Source organism: Bactrocera oleae, chromosome 3, assembly GCF_042242935.1.
Source record: "Bactrocera oleae isolate idBacOlea1 chromosome 3, idBacOlea1, whole genome shotgun sequence".
NCBI lineage: Eukaryota > Metazoa > Arthropoda > Insecta > Diptera > Tephritidae > Bactrocera > Bactrocera oleae.
Genome location: NC_091537.1, coordinates 40,420,300 through 40,437,283, shown reverse-complemented (window position 1 = coordinate 40,437,283; position 16,984 = coordinate 40,420,300). Strand labels below are relative to the sequence as shown.

Genomic DNA, 16,984 nt, shown 5'->3' with positions numbered 1-16,984 from the left:
TCGAAATCTCCGAGCTAAGTTCAGATATCAGCTAGATTTTTATAAAATTTTTCTCTGCACACTACAAAGGTATACGCTATTTACGTCGACATCAATAGTAGTTAGCCTAATATCTTTTCGTATTGGTCCTTCAAGAATGATATCAATACGACAATGATGGTACATAGATGTCATTAGTGCCTGCGGCGGGTTTTGTAGCATCTAACTTGTAGAGTTCCAAAATGTTTTATCCTTTTCTGCGCTGTTTTGTATTATGCGGTACGATGTGAACATCACAATATTAAAACTAAACTGGAAATTGTGCAGTTATTGCCTTACATCGCAATATTTCGCACAAACACAACCATACACCACACAAACTAGTGACGCAAGTCTGTTATTGCGCAATGATTTTATGTTGTTTGAGCATACCACCTTGTGGAAAGAAACGGTCATTACTGTTTTTTTTTACGCAGAGGACTGTCATCTCGGATAATCAAGAATTCGTAAATGTCTATTATGACATGACCGATTTCAATCCAACACGCAACTCGCCATGGTTCTGCGCATTGAATTGAAATATTCCAAGTATTGGGCATGTTATTAAAAATTGTTTCTTCTGATTTATTTTGTGGTCAAAATGTTACGGGAACCAAACAAAAAATGCTATGTTTAAATTTCAGTACAATTTTTGACTTTTCCTAAGATGTGGCCAAGTTAACCACTGTACATAACATATACATACATATGTTAAGTAACATGTTAAATATTGTAGCCCTCAACTTTTTAAGTGAATTGTATACAAACTTCCATGCATTTATTTTTTAATTATAATATAGATATTTTAACAAATATAAAAAAAATGTTTAATTCATTTTAGATATTTTCAAATTTCAATGGAAATTTCTCAAGCTGTACTTCAACCATTTTAGTTTTTAAATTATAATATTATATATGTATATGATGATAATATAGTACATATATATATAAATATTCGCCAAGAATTCTAAAAAGGAAAATTTAGTTTTAAATGTAGGTATATTAATGCTATTATTTAATTATAAATATTCGCCAAGAAATGATTCAAAAAAGGAAAATTTAGTTTGTAATGTAGGTATATTAATGCTATTATTTAAAAGCAAATCTAAAATAGTTACTATAAATTTGTAAAAATAACCACCCAAATTATTAACAGTAGATTGTTAACGAAACAAATGGGCAATGAAAAGGGCGCTGTTAACCAACAGTGAGTAAGATACACATACCGACCTGTAGTGAAAGAAGAGAAATAGTTTCTTTTTTTCCCAAGGCCAGACCGAAAGTAACCTATCAGATAACAAATGCATCAATTATTGGTGGTCGAGGTGGTGCTACGCCCATTTTACAATATATACACCTCCTTCTATAAAGCTCTTTCCTTCCATCTTGTTTGTGAAATTGAATGCTTATGGCGTATTTATTTCGTGAGTTATCGCACTTTTAGTAGTTTTAATCAAAACCGTTACATGAGCAGTGAACAGGGATATTACCCGATTTCACCCATTTTCGAACTGTCGCTAGGGGTGCTAAAAAGATTTTTTCTTGAGTGAATTTAGTAATTACAGCTTTAGTGGTTTAGGAGATATACACATTAAACCTATTACGAGGCGGGGCCACGCCCACGGTCAGACAGTCACCCGGATTTCAACTCGTCTCTTCATCCTGATCATTTAGATATACATATATATAACTCGTTTAGTTTTGGGTGATACAAACAACCGTTAGGTGAACAAAGCTATTATACTCTGTAGCAACATGTTGTTTGAGTAAGAATTCGATATAAATATTATTATATCAAATTTGGCATCTTTCTAACTTATATTATTAAACATAGGCAGACTTAGTTTAATTACTACATTCTGCTTTTCCGAACAATTTATAATAATATGAAGGTACTCAACCAAATTGGCTAAATCAAATATATAGAATATATAAGAGGATATATAGGGCGTATAAGAGGAAAACATCAACCAGAGAGTGGGAAATCTGCATATTAGGGATATGAGGTTTAGACTAAGATCTAGCATGCTGCGCTAAATTATATTATTTTTAGAGGAACTATTTACTGAATTTCTTAAAAATATCACACATTAACCAACATAAGCCCTTTAAAGTCAGATGGAATTTGATAAAAATAACTATATCCTGTATATTGAGAAAGATCTTAATTGATTGCATTAACTTTTGGTATAACTGAAGCATAATCGGGAACATGTTTTTATTTTAGGAAAATAAATCACACATTGACCGATGTATTCGGTATAAAGTCTGCTGAATTTTAAAGGAATGTACTTTTATCCAGAATTATACATTCCCTTAGTATTTTCAATTCAATTTTAGCATTACAACATATCATTGGATTAAAAAGATGACTCACAGATTGACAAATGCTTATGGTATAAAGAAAACCCTCATACTAGTACATGGGGCTAGGAAGCGTATTAACATGATTTGATCCAATTTAGGCTCAGGGATCAACTGTCATCAAAAAGGTTTTCATTATGATATCTCACATATTAGCCGATATACATTTACCCATCTTTGTCATGAAAACATACTGATACCAGAAAAAGATTATCCCTGAATTTCAAATTGCAGCTTACATACTGACTGACATATATGGTATAAAGTCAACCGGATCAGGTCAACATACCGGTATCTGATAGGATCTTGATAAGTTATGTTCCGATTTCGACCATTGCGAGACGTTAGATATCTTTAAGCACTATTCGTACAAAGTTTTCTTCGAACAACTTTATTGGGGTTTGTTTTGTACTGTATAGGAAACAAATAGATTGAATCCAAAATATTGCAATGTGGAAAGTAGATTGTATTCCGATTTCGCCAATTTTTACACCGTAAGGTAGCAATATAATTTTATGTACCAAATTTTGTGGAAATTTGTTCAGTATTTCTTAATGTGGCAACACCACATGATATGATTGCAACACCACATTTAAACACTGTCAATGGAGGAGGAAAAAATACAGTGTATAGGAAGTGATTGCCTGAAATCAGTTGGAAAGAGTAACAGAGAGCCGCCAAATAGATGGTCGATGTGTCTTTCAATATTCGATCCAATGCCTGAAGCTAATGTTAGTGTGCCAAAGTGCATTCATCCCAAATGATGATATAATATTACAATGTTTCAGCACGTTGGACATGGACGTTTGTTTCTGTGCACTACATCTGGGGGTTATTTTGAATGTTTAATGACAACTTAAATACTAAATGAGCTGTACTGCCTGCATCTAATAAAGTTGCTGCAATGACAGAAGATGCTTCAATACGTCACTGAACGATATTGCTACATCGTTGCTTTTTGTGCGATGTCGAATCATTGTGATTATACCTCAACATATGTGATTGGGACGGGAAACATATCGTCAGTACTGTAGCAAATAGTAGAGGAATTTGTGTTCCTGTGCAGTTTAATCCTGCTTCAGCAAGCATACTTTCCTGATGATTGTCATCTTCTAGCCATTGTCCATTTACTTTACACCATAGTATGTACTATATGTTGAAATTACAATGGTCTTGCTATGATCGTGTGATTTATTGAGATTGAGAAAAAAAAACCGCATTTATTGTCATTCAGTACATTCACTGTCATTTCTAATTGAATAGGGAATCCTAAAGTTAGAAAGAGTAAAAACTATCGACAATAAAGTATATCAAGGAAAGGCGAATAACCAATTTTTTTAAGAAGAAGAGAAGAGAAATCAAACTCAAACAAATCAACAAATGATCAAACTGCGAATAATATGATGACTGGGAAGATGGTTTTAATGATGACAACGAAATTTATTCGAAAATAAGGTCCAGTGGTGGGGCACAAACTAGTAACACTCATACATTCCACTAGCAATTATGATAACACTATCCAATTAGCATCTACAGCGGCGCCGAAAAACACAGCTACATAAATCTGTTGCAGGTATCAAGATGATAAGCATTTTGATTGGTTACACGAACGTTTCTTAACCTAACGAAGAACAAATTGTGGAGCCCATCGATGGGTTCAATTGCAAAAATTGTAGCTTAGGTTTGTAGTCATCCGGTATTGTCACAATGCGAAGTTTGCCATCATTTCTTGACCTGCAATGATGACAAGAGGTGGTAATCAGGCAAAAGGAAAGCCGAATGTGACACATATGCGGGAGTGTCTTATTGTTAAGACATATTACCACACATAAGACATAGTTGCCATCAGTTGTAAAGAATTACAACGTATTGGCGATGGCATGTTGAATCTGGCAGGGCCTAAAATATAGAAGAGCGCCGTGCGACCTCAAAAACAACACCGCTATCGGAAAGTGTGTCGCACGTTAGTGGTATTTTTATTGATATTGGGCAACCATTTGGTGACCAGCCTATATTGGACTGGATACTATTCTAGGACCGTTTGCATATCTACAGGTAATACGATACGATAGTTAGTCTCTGTTTAGTTACAAATGCGTAAGGATTGAAGGGACTTTGTGCCTAGCTTGGAGATACTCCAAAAGCCGATATTTCAGTATCTTCTTACTGGTGTTAGAGTAATTAATCTAATTTCTTACGGGCATATACAATTGTATATGTATACTTATACCTATCGGCTGATTTTTTTATTTCAGAGGCGTCCTAAACAGTCCTTCTGATATTCGCTCGACACACCAGGGTGCAATGGAAATTTGGGTAACATAATTTTGTTATGGATAACACATAGGTAACATATTCGCTAAGAATAAAATGGCTGAATTCTGTCACCATTGACAGTCAAATGAAGAGTAAAATGGCTGTCAATGTTGATGGTTGTCAAAAAAAAACACTTATCTCTTTGTAAAAGCAATCCTGTCAAAATTGGACGCATAAAATTCCTTATGAGTTTCTCAGAACTGCGCAAAACAATTTTTTCTGTTTGTCTTGTCACAAGATAAGTTAAAATTAAAAAAAAATATAGTTTTAAAAAACTAAAATACACGCGTTTAAACCACTTCAAACTAAAAAGTGAGTGATAGAGGTGCTAAAACATTTGTTATCAGTGAATTTTGTTATTATAGTTTTAGCGGTTTAGAAGATATGCACATTAAACTTACTAGGGGGCGGGACCATTTTACGGTACCAAGTTTCATAAAGATATCTCAATTTTTACTCAAGTTACAACTTGCACGAACGGACGGATAGATTTTAACTCGTCTCTTCCTCCTGATCATTTATATATATTTAACCCGATATCTAACTCGATTTCACCAAGGAAAGAAGCATATAAAAAAGATTGAGCGATCGGTGTGCCCCTCTGACTGGAGAGGCAAGAAATGACACTCTTGATGAAGTAGCACGCATTTTACCAATTTAAACGGTTGAGGGTTGTCTGGTGGTGTAAGAATAGCTAAAAAACTCCGATTTCACGCAAACTATAGTAAAAACGTTCTTTATTATATAAATACACTTAAAATTACTAATGACATTTATATATTATTCTTTTACACATCACCTATGTCCCCAAACTCAAGGGTGCATCCGATGACATTGGACACGCTTTCAAAAATATATTTACGGACTTCCTCCTCGAGTCGTTTAATGGGAATGGAAGAGACGAAAAACATGCCTTAGCCAACTAAGGATCATTGAAGCAATTTTACGAGGTAAATAAGCTGAATATAAAAGCTAAAGGCAACTGTTTTTAATTAATTTATTATTCGTTTTTCAGGTTCATTTCGCAAGGTTCATTTTACTTTTAAAAAAGCATAAGGAGAGCCATTGAACATAGCCACCACCGATTTAAACAAAAGAAATAAATACATCTTAAGGAAACGCAACAATTAAAATGTATATAAATTTTTAAGAATATTATCTTATTTTATTACAATTTCTTAGATTTGTAATTTAGTTCGCATATATGAATTATATTGCTTTTTTAATGCATTATGTAAATATTTAAATTAAAAAACATAATGAATTATATTGTCTTTTCAATTAATTATATAAATATTTCAATTTAAAAAAATTAATTATATTGATTTTTCAATGTATTATGTATATAAAAAAATTTCAAAGTAATTACCTAGAGAGGAAGAAATGTTATAAGTTCTTACGTAATTTATGTTAAAAATTATATTACTTTTTGTACATTTTTGGTAAATATCTTAATATTAGAAGTTTAAAAATGATGAAAAAAAATATTTGTTATTTATGATAGATTTACCGTCAAAACCAACAAATTGCAGTTATGATAGCTTTTCAGTCATAATTGACAATTTTCAGCTTTGATGAAGTAATGGTCAGCAATGACTCAGGAAATGAACTTTATAGATATATAGTGAATCAGTTCCAAATACCCATGTGTTAAAAGAGACGAAAACTCACACACAAGCTCTTAAGAATATTTAGGAAATTTTGTTCCGCGCGCTGACAAAATTGTTTCAGCTGTGACTGTCATATTACCATTTAGATGACTGTCACTGTTCTTGAGGGAAGGTACGCTTATAGGAGGTAACTTAGAACGAGACAGCATGTTATAATTGCAATTGGATGGAACCAGTAAACCATTGAACATCAATTGGCGATGTGTTACTTTTTGCCACTCTCTTAAAATATATAGCAAATAGTTTAATATATGCATAAGTAAACAATAACAAGTCGTTAACACGTGTGCTCTTAGATAACAGGAAGGTTGGGTAATTAACCGATATGTGGAACGTAGTTTAGCCGATTATTATCGATTATTTTATTTCTTCCATATCTATAAATATTTGCGAATTAGAGTTCTTCAAAATGGTTGATACAGTTCATAAAGAATTTGTACAGGCGTTTATTAATTTTTTGAAACATCCGAACACTTCTCAAAATTTGTCTTCAGATTGTAGAGAGAGTGTTGATGTCGCAATTCAATGTCTTCAAACTGCCTTTGATATATCCGATGACTTAGGGTTGCAATCCTCTCTAGCTTCGGAAAACCACAGTGAGCATGAACAAAAAGGTGGTGTGGATATTTTTGAGATATTTCAAACTTTGTTTATTGAACGTAATCCAAAAGCAACACAAATGGCTGAGTCATTTAAAAATGAAGGTAATCGGCTTATGAAAGAAGGAAAGTATAATGAAGCTCTGTTGAAGTATAATCGTGCAATATGCTTTGATTCAAGGAATGCAATTTATTACTGTAATCGTGCAGCTGCATATATTCGTTTAAATTATAACGAAAATGCTGTTACAGATTGTAAGACAGCATTATTGTATAAACCTACATATGGCAAAGCTTACGGAAGGCTTGGTATAGCATACTCTAATTTGAAAAAATACTCTGAATCACAACAAGCTTATGAAAAGGCAATTGAACTGGAACCAGAAAATCATGACTATCGTAACAATTTGGAAGTAGCTCGGGACGCCGCTCAATTACGCGATTCCATTCCTCAGATATCAGATAGTATTAATTCTATGCTATCATCGCAAGCAATTCGTAATTTAGTTAACGATGCTGACATAGATTTGGGACAATTGCAGGCTTTGAGCCAAGATCCGATTGTAAGAAATGCAGTTCAACAACTATGTTCAGGGATACCAGCAAATAGTAATGATCCGATGGTTTCCACTTTACTTCCCAACAGTATGTTACAACTTTTTCAATCAATCGCGAGCCAAATGTCGTCAACTCAAGGAGAAGGTAGTTCGAATGACAGACCAAGTTCAAACACGGATTCTCATCCACCTGCTATATAAAAGTCGACTGAAGATAGAATACCGTGGCTCTCGTGCTCGAATACGGATAGCCCGAGGTTATATTATATATTGATAAGGTTGAATATAATATGATGTATTAATTCAGTTGTATTAAAAACTTAAAATTTTAGCAAAAAAAAAAAAGATTGCCTTTGTTTATATATTTTGTAGATTAGGGTTATTAGGTTTTAAATTTCTTCGACCAGAAATCGGCAATGAATACTAATGAAATTAGTGGACTTATGTCAAGAACCATTTCATGAAAAATGGTTTAAAAAATTATTGAGAGAAAAGTGTGGTATGCTCGATACACGAAAAATATAGTACAGAGCAACCCACGCTTATCTAACAATAATAAAAGTATTTTTCGGTCAATATTATGTAGGTTTATAGAACAATTTTTTACTGTTTAGTTTCATGTGTGTTTAATAAGTTAAGCCTCGGTACCACCACTCTCTCCGGTAATAACTGGCGCACCCTAATGCAACATTCACAGGTTCTCACCACCCGATGAAACTACGGGTGCGTTCGAGATGGCAATCACGACCGCAGTGTTGCAAATTTGTCAAAATATCACGTTCTGCGTGAATTTTTGGCAACACTTGCAACAGCATCACGTTCTGCTGTCATTTTTTGCACGCAATTTATGCAAATAATCGGCAAAGCACATACATTCAAAAAAAATATATATATATAATATATATACACATATACGGAAAAAAGAAGGGTGGTGTCAAAAAAGATTGCAGTGAAACAAAAAGTGGTGTTATAAAAAAAAACAGGAGAGTACATATATGTATATTTACATATATAACTAAAATTGTATTAGCAAAAACTATATATAATGCATTGACACCCATAAATACGTATATATGTATAATATAATGCAAAAGAGCGAAGAAAAAAAAATAAATAATAAAAAAACATATTGACAAACAAACCGGGTGCGAAACCCAAAGACAAAATAAAAGTAAAAACAAAATAAACGGGCGCGATCATTAAAACAAGGAATTAAACAAACACATATCCTTTAAAAAAGCCCCTTGAGGAAAATGAAAGTGAGCGTATTCATTGTGTTTTGTCTTACTTTATTATATATATATATATATAAAGAGTTTTATATACTAATATAAAATTGGTTATTTCAAATACTGTTTTCACGACATATTATATAATTACTAATGCCTATAAAAGCTTACATATGTGGTCTCAAACCACAACACAAAATTTAACAAAAAACAGGTAAAACACATGAAAAAATTTCAAGTATTCACATTCAAATATTTTCCAGCAATACCCCTTATGCTTAATAAAGCAGTAAGCAGGATTGCATAACATAAGTAAGCAAAGGCGAAATAGCAAGTATTTAATAAAAAAAATTAACAAAAACAGAGACATCAAAAAGCAAACAAACATATATATTGTACATATATGCATAATAACTTACCACGTCCATCTATACATACATACATACATTTGGTACATATAAGTAACAAATCAATATTACAGAGAGTACGATTATTACATACATCGATGTATTATCAACAAAAAATTTAAAATTTTCATATATAAACTCATACATAATTGCATTTGAGAAATACCTGCGTATTTCCAATTTCATTTCGCACTTTCTTCGTATTGCGAACATACGTACGAACGTTTACATAAAAATCATACGGCATAGAATTTACCTATCTCTTTTTACTCTACACTGGGAATAAATAAATTAAAATTTAGAATAACTTCTAAATATATACACTTAAAATTCACAAGTAATTTCACAGCGGTAAAGTGAAAAATAATTCACTGAATTAAAATTATTAAAAACAAAATACAAAATAAAATATTTCCAACAACATACTTACATACTATGCATATATTGGTATATACAATTTTACATATATTCAAAGTCCTCATAGGCAATTTTCCGGCAATGCCCCTTGTTCTTAGGCAACCAAAAACAAGCAGGGTTGCATGCAAAAAAAAGCGCATTGATCTCTTCAACGAGCTCTTAATTCCAAAAGAACATAACTGCGTACAAATTAGGCCATATATTAGGGTGTACCTACATTCTTCAACATAAGGACATAAAAAGTATTAATAATTAAAAGTGCGTTTTCATGAATAAAAAAAATATACATATATATAAAAATAACAAAAATATACACAAGTAAATACAAAACGGTATTCATAACACTAAATGAACGTTTTGTAAAATATAATTCGAAACACCAAACTCTTATTCACCTAAAAGAGTATTGGTAAAAATTATCATTTATCGCCTCATATACATAAGTTTTCAGTTTACACTGAAAAGAAAGTGACAGGTTAATAAGATACTGCACTAGATTTCATCTTCACCGATTCAAGACTATTCTGAATCGGTACTGGAAACCAAAATTAAAAATCTCGAAAATTTTTGGACAAGACTCCAAGCAGCTCATGACGTCATAATAGAAACTGATTCATCAGATCTAACAAATCAAAATTGTAAAAATTTCGGCTTTCGCCAATTATGAAAAAGGCTTAGACCAGTATGAAGCTACAAAAGCTATGATCTCCGATCAATTAAAGCTAATAAAAGCTATTGCTCCACATTCGAGAGTAGACTTGCCACAATTTCAAAGTCAAGAGGCAAGTTCAGGAATCCACCTCGAGGAGCCCGCATGTGACACCGAAATATTCAATGGAGGTTATGAAGAATGGCGGTCCTTACGGGACATGTTCACAGCCGTATACATCAACCATCCAAAATTATCAAAAGCGCAAAAATAAAATATGAGACAAAAGGTCAAGCAGGCGTAATAGTAAAATAGTTCACACTAAATGACGACAATTTTAATTTGGCTTGGGAAGCTCTAAAAGCAATATATGAAAATGAAGGAATATTGGTCGATAAACAATTAACGACACTAATAAACTTGCCTAAGATTCAAAAAGAAACAAGTGAAGAATTTATAAGACTACAATCCATTGTTTCAAACTGTTTGTCGGTTTTATCGACACAAAATATTCCCACAGACAGCTGGGACCCTATAGTGGTAAACATATGCACCGCAGCATTACCAGAAAAATCGTTAAATGCCCCACGTGACAACAAATGAAAGACTTTCTAACTACCCAGAACGAAATCGCTGAAAGGGTAGATAAAAAACTAATTAAAACAAAAATTATTCAACACGACCTAAAAAGAAAGCTTCAATAGACCCCAAGCTAGTAGCAAAAACAAATTAAACAGAAGCTTTTACAAAACGCAATCGTTCACACCCGAACAGAATAAACATACGTCATGCGAACTATGCACAAGAGGGCATAAGCTACAATCTTGCGAGAAATTTAAAACTTAAAAATTAACGAACGAAATAATTTTATCAGATCAAAAATACTTTGTACAAATTGTTTGTCACCTTATAAAAATTGTAAAAACAAATTCAATTGTTTCTATTGTCATCAAAGACACCACTCAATGCTACATCACAGCACATACCTCAGCTCGCTCAAAAACAGCGCAAATATGAAAAGAGCCACGGGTTTAGTTGCAACAGCAAATCCCGAAGTGCGAAATCCCGAAAATTGCCAAGAAGCACCATGCTGCTCAAAGGCATTAAAAACCCAAACGCTACACAGCGAAATTCAAAGTAGAGTACTACTACCAACAGCAGTCGTCTCCATCGAACACCGAGGAGAGCTGTTTAAACTTAGGGCCTTAATAGACCAAGGATCACAACGATCTTTTATAGCGTCTAGGGCACAAAACAGGCTACAACTGTCATCAAAACTAGCCAATTTTGATATCATGGGAATGGGCGGAAGAGTAGTCCAAAACTCAAATAAAATCTGCCCCATCACCCTAATTTCCCTCAAGCGGATAAGGGAATTAAAGCAGAAGCAATGGTCGTACCGCAACTTACAAATATGCTTCCAAACTATCACATAAGTAGCAAGCATTGGCAAAAGGTTTCACACCTAAAGCTAGCAGATGCCAACTACAACCCTCTCGCTAAAATAGATCTTCTATTAGGTAGCGATCTCATACCACAGATAATACTCGAAGGTTTTGAGAAAATTTCAAAGACACTTCTGGCCCAAAATACTATTTTTGGTTGGAACCCAAGTGGCCTAGTTACGGAACCAGTTACTACCATGCCCACTCAAGTTGAGGGAATCTCAAATGAATACATCAATTCACAATTATAGAAATTTTGAGAGTTAGAAGAGCTCTCCCTCATATTAAATACAACCCCTGAAGATCAGTATTGTGAAGACTTTTACAAAGCCACAACTACTAGATCAGATAATGGTCGGTATGTCGTACGACTACCACTAAAACAACAATTTCCTAACACACTTGCCTTAGGTCACTCTCGCACCTCTGCAATACAGCAGTTTTTAAGTATGGAAAAAACTTACTTAAAACAGGTGAGTTTAAGCCAGAATACGATGGCGTGTTAGAAGAACACCTCCATTTAGACCACATGAAGGAAGTAAGCGCAGGCGAAAAAATCATAAACAGCAAATACTACTCATTCTACCTGCCTCATCACGTAAAAAGGCCAGGGTAGTAAAGCCAGATAAAAAAAGAACAAAAGTCCTAAATGCCTCAAGAACCACTAGCTCAGGAAATTTCCTAAATTATATTCTATTCACGGGACCCACAGTCCAAGCAGATTTAATGCTCTCATTTTAAATTGGCGTATATTCAAATACGTATTCAATGGGGACGTTAAGAAAATGTATGTACAAATAGTCGTACATAAAGACAATCAAGATTTTCAGCGAATTGTTTTCCGAAAATTACCCAATTGTCCACTACGCAACTATAAATTAAAAACAGTGACCTTCGGCATTAACCGTGCCCCATTCTTAGCCATTCGAACACTCCACCAATTGGCAGAAAATACCAATGCAAAAACAAAAATGTATATTCCTATTTTAATTTTTGTTATAACGGAATTTTAGTAGGTAAGTAGTAGAAGTAGGCGGGGTTGTACACCGAATTTGCACCAATTCCCATAACAGCCGGTTTTACGTTACCGGAATTGACCCGGATTTTATCCGGCCAAGGTCAGTTATTTCGGCGATCTAACCGTGTTTGGATCGGTAAGTGTTAGTTTAAGTTTGTCGTCATTAGAGCAACACCTAGCAGCAGGGTTGCTCCGTATCCTCTTGATCCGTGCTGGCATCGAGTCCAACCCGGGCCCCGAGGAATTTATCTTCTGCATATGCGCTAAAAGGCTCCATTCAAACTCCACCTCAGTTAGGTGCAATACATGCAATGGATGGAGCCATCTTAAGACCTGCTCGCACTACTGCGACACCTGCCTAAACAACTAACCAATCTGCACCATGTTCGCGCACTGCGCCGCCACTCCAAACGAGTGGCCAAGAAAGGACCTCCACGGCCGTAAGGAGCTCTTGAGCTGGAAGTTTACACTGCACCCTTCGACCGACAAGGCCAAACGAAGTATTACCCGTCGGTTGCGCAAAATGCCCAAAGACTGCGCACCACTTACTTCCACCGATGGGTGAACCTCCCCATCGGAGGTCATCAAAAAGGCCTTGCTACTCTCGACATTCATTCACCATCTGAGTCTTGCAGACCATCAGCATGGCTTCCGAGATCACACAACGCTACTTGATGACCTAGAACAATCAACGCTCCTTCCAGGGCTGAAGCGGTCGACTATGAACTACCTCGAGTCAAAACTCCGACCTTAGAAGAATTAAACAGGGGGTTACGCAGAGTGGTGTCCTCTCCCCACTACTGTACGCTGATGACTGCACGATATTGACGTCGGGGAATGGAAGTACAGACTGGATCTGAACATTTCAGTCGATGACGCAAAAATTCCGAAAGTCAACAACCCTAAAGTTTTAGGCGTTACATTAGACAGTCTGTGCTCCTGTACTCCTTATACACTGTGCTTCACCAATATGGTCGCCTAGATGTAGCGCCACGCAGACGAAGAAGTTTCAGACTTGTCAAAACACTGAACTCCGGACTATCACGGGATGCCCCTAATGCTTCCGGTTAAGAAACGTAACGAGCTCCTCTCCAAGCAGTTTCTTCTGGGGTGTTTTCGCAGAAATTATAGCCCAAACCCTCACCGACATTCCCCCTACCGTACTTACCGCCCGTATTAAACCAAATTTGTAGATTATTAAAGTTATGCCCATAGTTGCTTTTAATAATTAATGCTAATTTCAATTTAAGAAACGTACGCTTACAGATTCGTACAATTACTAAACCGTAAAAAAGTTTTTTTTTATTCAATCCATTCCATTTTATTTTTTATTGTATAGAAATTTTCATTTTATTTTATACACGCCATTTACGCTAACTACAGACGCTTCTAACGTCGCCTTGGGTGCAGAGTTAAGCCAACAAAGTCACCCTTTGCTTTGCGAGTCGCACTCTGAATGAGCATGAGCTTCACTACTCTACCACAGAAAAAGAGCTGTTAGCTATGGTTTGGGCCACTAAATACTTTAGACCATATTTGTATGGTAGGAAATTTACTATCAATAGCGATCATAGACCACTTCAATGGTTGCACACCTTGAAGGAACCAAATGCAAAACTGCAAAGATGGAAGATACGCCTCAATGAGTATGATTTCGACGTGAAATACATTCCGGGTAGGGAAAATCACGTTGAGAGGAATGCAATGCTGAGGAAGACGAAATCGTCTCAAATTGTGCAACAACCCATTCGGCACAGGAAGGTAACGAAAGTTATATCCACATAACAGAAAGGCCGTTAAATTTATTAAAAAATCAAGTAAAGCTAATAAGGGGAAATGCAAATAGCTGTGAAACGCTAAAAAATTTTAGCAATAATCTTGTTTTGATAACTTACAAAAAACTAACGCCAGAATACACAAAAAAAATCATTGAAACATATCTATTAAAGAAGAGAACCGTTATATATTGTACATGCCAAACGATAACGACTTTCTGCAGTTCCAAATATTTATAAAAGCTTGATAACTAGTAGTAGAAATAGAAATTATAGGACAAATAAAGAATTAAAACACATTTGAGAATATTCCGAATTCAAATCTATTGTTACAGAAATCCATTTAAATGGACTAAACCAAGGGATAGAAAAAGTAGCAAAATGTTTTAAAGAAAAATATTATTATCCAAACTACCTCAAAGAAATTTCAAATATTATTAATAGTTGCGAGCTTTGTAATCACTGTAAAAGTGACCACATTGCAAACAAACTACCATTCAAAGTTACGCCTCCGGTATATGAAATCAGAGAAAAATATGTTATAGACTTTTTTAATGAATTTTTTTTGCCGCAAGCAGTCAAAGAAAAAAGAATTGAAAATTTTAATAAATACAGACAAGAAAAAGATATCAATACTAATTTTGTCAATGCGGAAAATTCAAGAAAAATATTAGATAAGATATGTAATACATTTAAACAAGTAAGATTGTTAAAAACAGAAGAAGATGGGGAGCATCATATTGTAAAATTTAAAATCCAAAAAGTCAGAAAGTATAAAAACCAGTTCAAAAGAAATAAGAAAAAATATTGAAGAAATGAAATTTGTTTATTAATTTGAGCTTTATTTTTTTGGTTATTACCATATTATCAAAATAACATAAGCAATATTTACCAATCATCATCATAGTAACCTACAAAAAGTAATTAAAAAAAAAAATTATTGTAGGTCGTTTTCTAAAGTATATATTTAAAACTAAATAACAAAATCTAATAAGAACCAATATGTATTAAATCTAAATGTAAGTACTCTAATTAAGCAATATGGTCACTTTTAAAGTTGGGAATAGTGGCATATATACATACGTGTGTAACTCTACTTCTAAATGCCTCTCTCACATTTCACCTCTTATACTCATATATAGGAGCTCGAAGTGTGGGTGATGAATAAGAAAGCTTATTATTAAGAAATTATTATTGTTTAAGCACTTGAGCTGAATCAAAGATCATATAATTTGAGTAAACTAAAACCTCGTGTATTTATCTTTTATAGTTATACAAGTATATTGTATATGTATAATTATGTGTGCATGTAAACAAATATGAAAGTACCCATTATAATTGTTAATTTGTCTACATCCAACATAATTGTACGTATGTAAATATGTACACTCATTGTTTCATACGAAATCTCCATTGTCAGGAACAACCAGTTCTTCATCTTCTGAATTTGAATTAGAATTATTTGCCGCGCTCTGGTTTTATGATAGTAGCGTACTCTATGAATCGATCTATTAACTATATAAATTTTTCGTCAATATTTTACAATTCCTGAACAATTATTTATTCCCTTCATGGATCCGCCACTGCGGACAACCAATGGCGAAGCTCATGTTTTGGTTTTTATATCAAAGAGCCAATGTGTCAAAAAATTGAGGATTGCTTGCGCCACGACAAAGCGTCACAACATTGTGTTGTTGGTAGAAAATCCGATCCTTGCCGCTCTAACAGTTTTGCCTACAAACCATAGTAAATATGTATGTCTATGTAACGAAGCAGTTTTTTGCATATTTTAGAATTGTGAAATATTTTAAATCGACAAAAGCTTTGTTGCCAGTTTTGTCAATTTTTTCTGTGTTTTGTGGGTTTGCGGGGTTGCATGAGAAATTTGTTCAATTTATGATTTTTTGCTTTTGCCATCGTTGCGAAAAGACGCATGACGAGGCAAAAGCATGCTCGGGGAGATGTGAGTATATCTGCTTTTATGAATGAAGCGAGGTTGCTTGTTGAAAGTACGCTTGCGTTCATGAATGACAATATTGTTGTTGTGTGATTTACTATACATTTGATCTTCGGCTATTTGGTTGACATATTGACTTGTGACGATTGTTATTTGACTGACATATTTGACATATTTACTATGTGTATGCATATACATATGTAGGTTGGTTTGTGTATGCATTATTTCTTCGGCAGTTTTTTATATACAAATATGTGTGTACATATAAATCAATGCACGCACATAGTGTATTGATAAGCGATAAAATCATGATTTGAATCTGACTGCGTACATTCAAATCCGCATGTGCAGATATACATATGACTATATAAGATTAATATGATAAAATATGTACATATGTATGTACATAAATGTTGTAATAAATTTAATCTCTATTAGTAACAATTATAATACAAAATATTTATTAGGAATGTATATTATGTAAAAACTAAATAAAATTTTTAAATGCCTAATTTAATTAGTCTTATCAGTTTGGCATGCATTCATAAAAATTCGCAAAATGA

At 34.0% G+C, this 16,984-nt stretch overlaps 1 protein-coding gene and 1 long non-coding RNA gene across 2 annotated transcripts; both read left to right on the top strand.

Moving 5' to 3' along the window:
- The first annotated feature begins 4,759 nt into the window (after window positions 1-4,759).
- On the top strand, window positions 4,760-5,886 carry LOC118681198 (uncharacterized). Its single transcript, XR_004976886.2, has 3 exons — window positions 4,760-5,010; window positions 5,517-5,648; window positions 5,714-5,886. It is a non-coding gene; the product is annotated as an uncharacterized lncRNA (long non-coding RNA).
- Window positions 5,887-6,743: 857 nt separating this feature from the next.
- Sgt (small glutamine-rich tetratricopeptide containing protein) lies at window positions 6,744-7,869 on the top strand. Its single transcript, XM_014236740.3, has one exon. The coding sequence runs from the start codon at window positions 6,778-6,780 to the stop codon at window positions 7,723-7,725; it is 948 nt and encodes a 315-aa protein (XP_014092215.3). The 5' UTR covers window positions 6,744-6,777; the 3' UTR covers window positions 7,726-7,869.
- Window positions 7,870-16,984: the final 9,115 nt, after the last annotated feature.

Bases quoted from the DNA above. Each gene is read 5' to 3' on its own strand.
- Sgt (XM_014236740.3), top strand. From the start codon at position 6,778: ATGGTTGATACAGTTCATAAAGAATTTGTACAGGCGTTTATTAATTTT.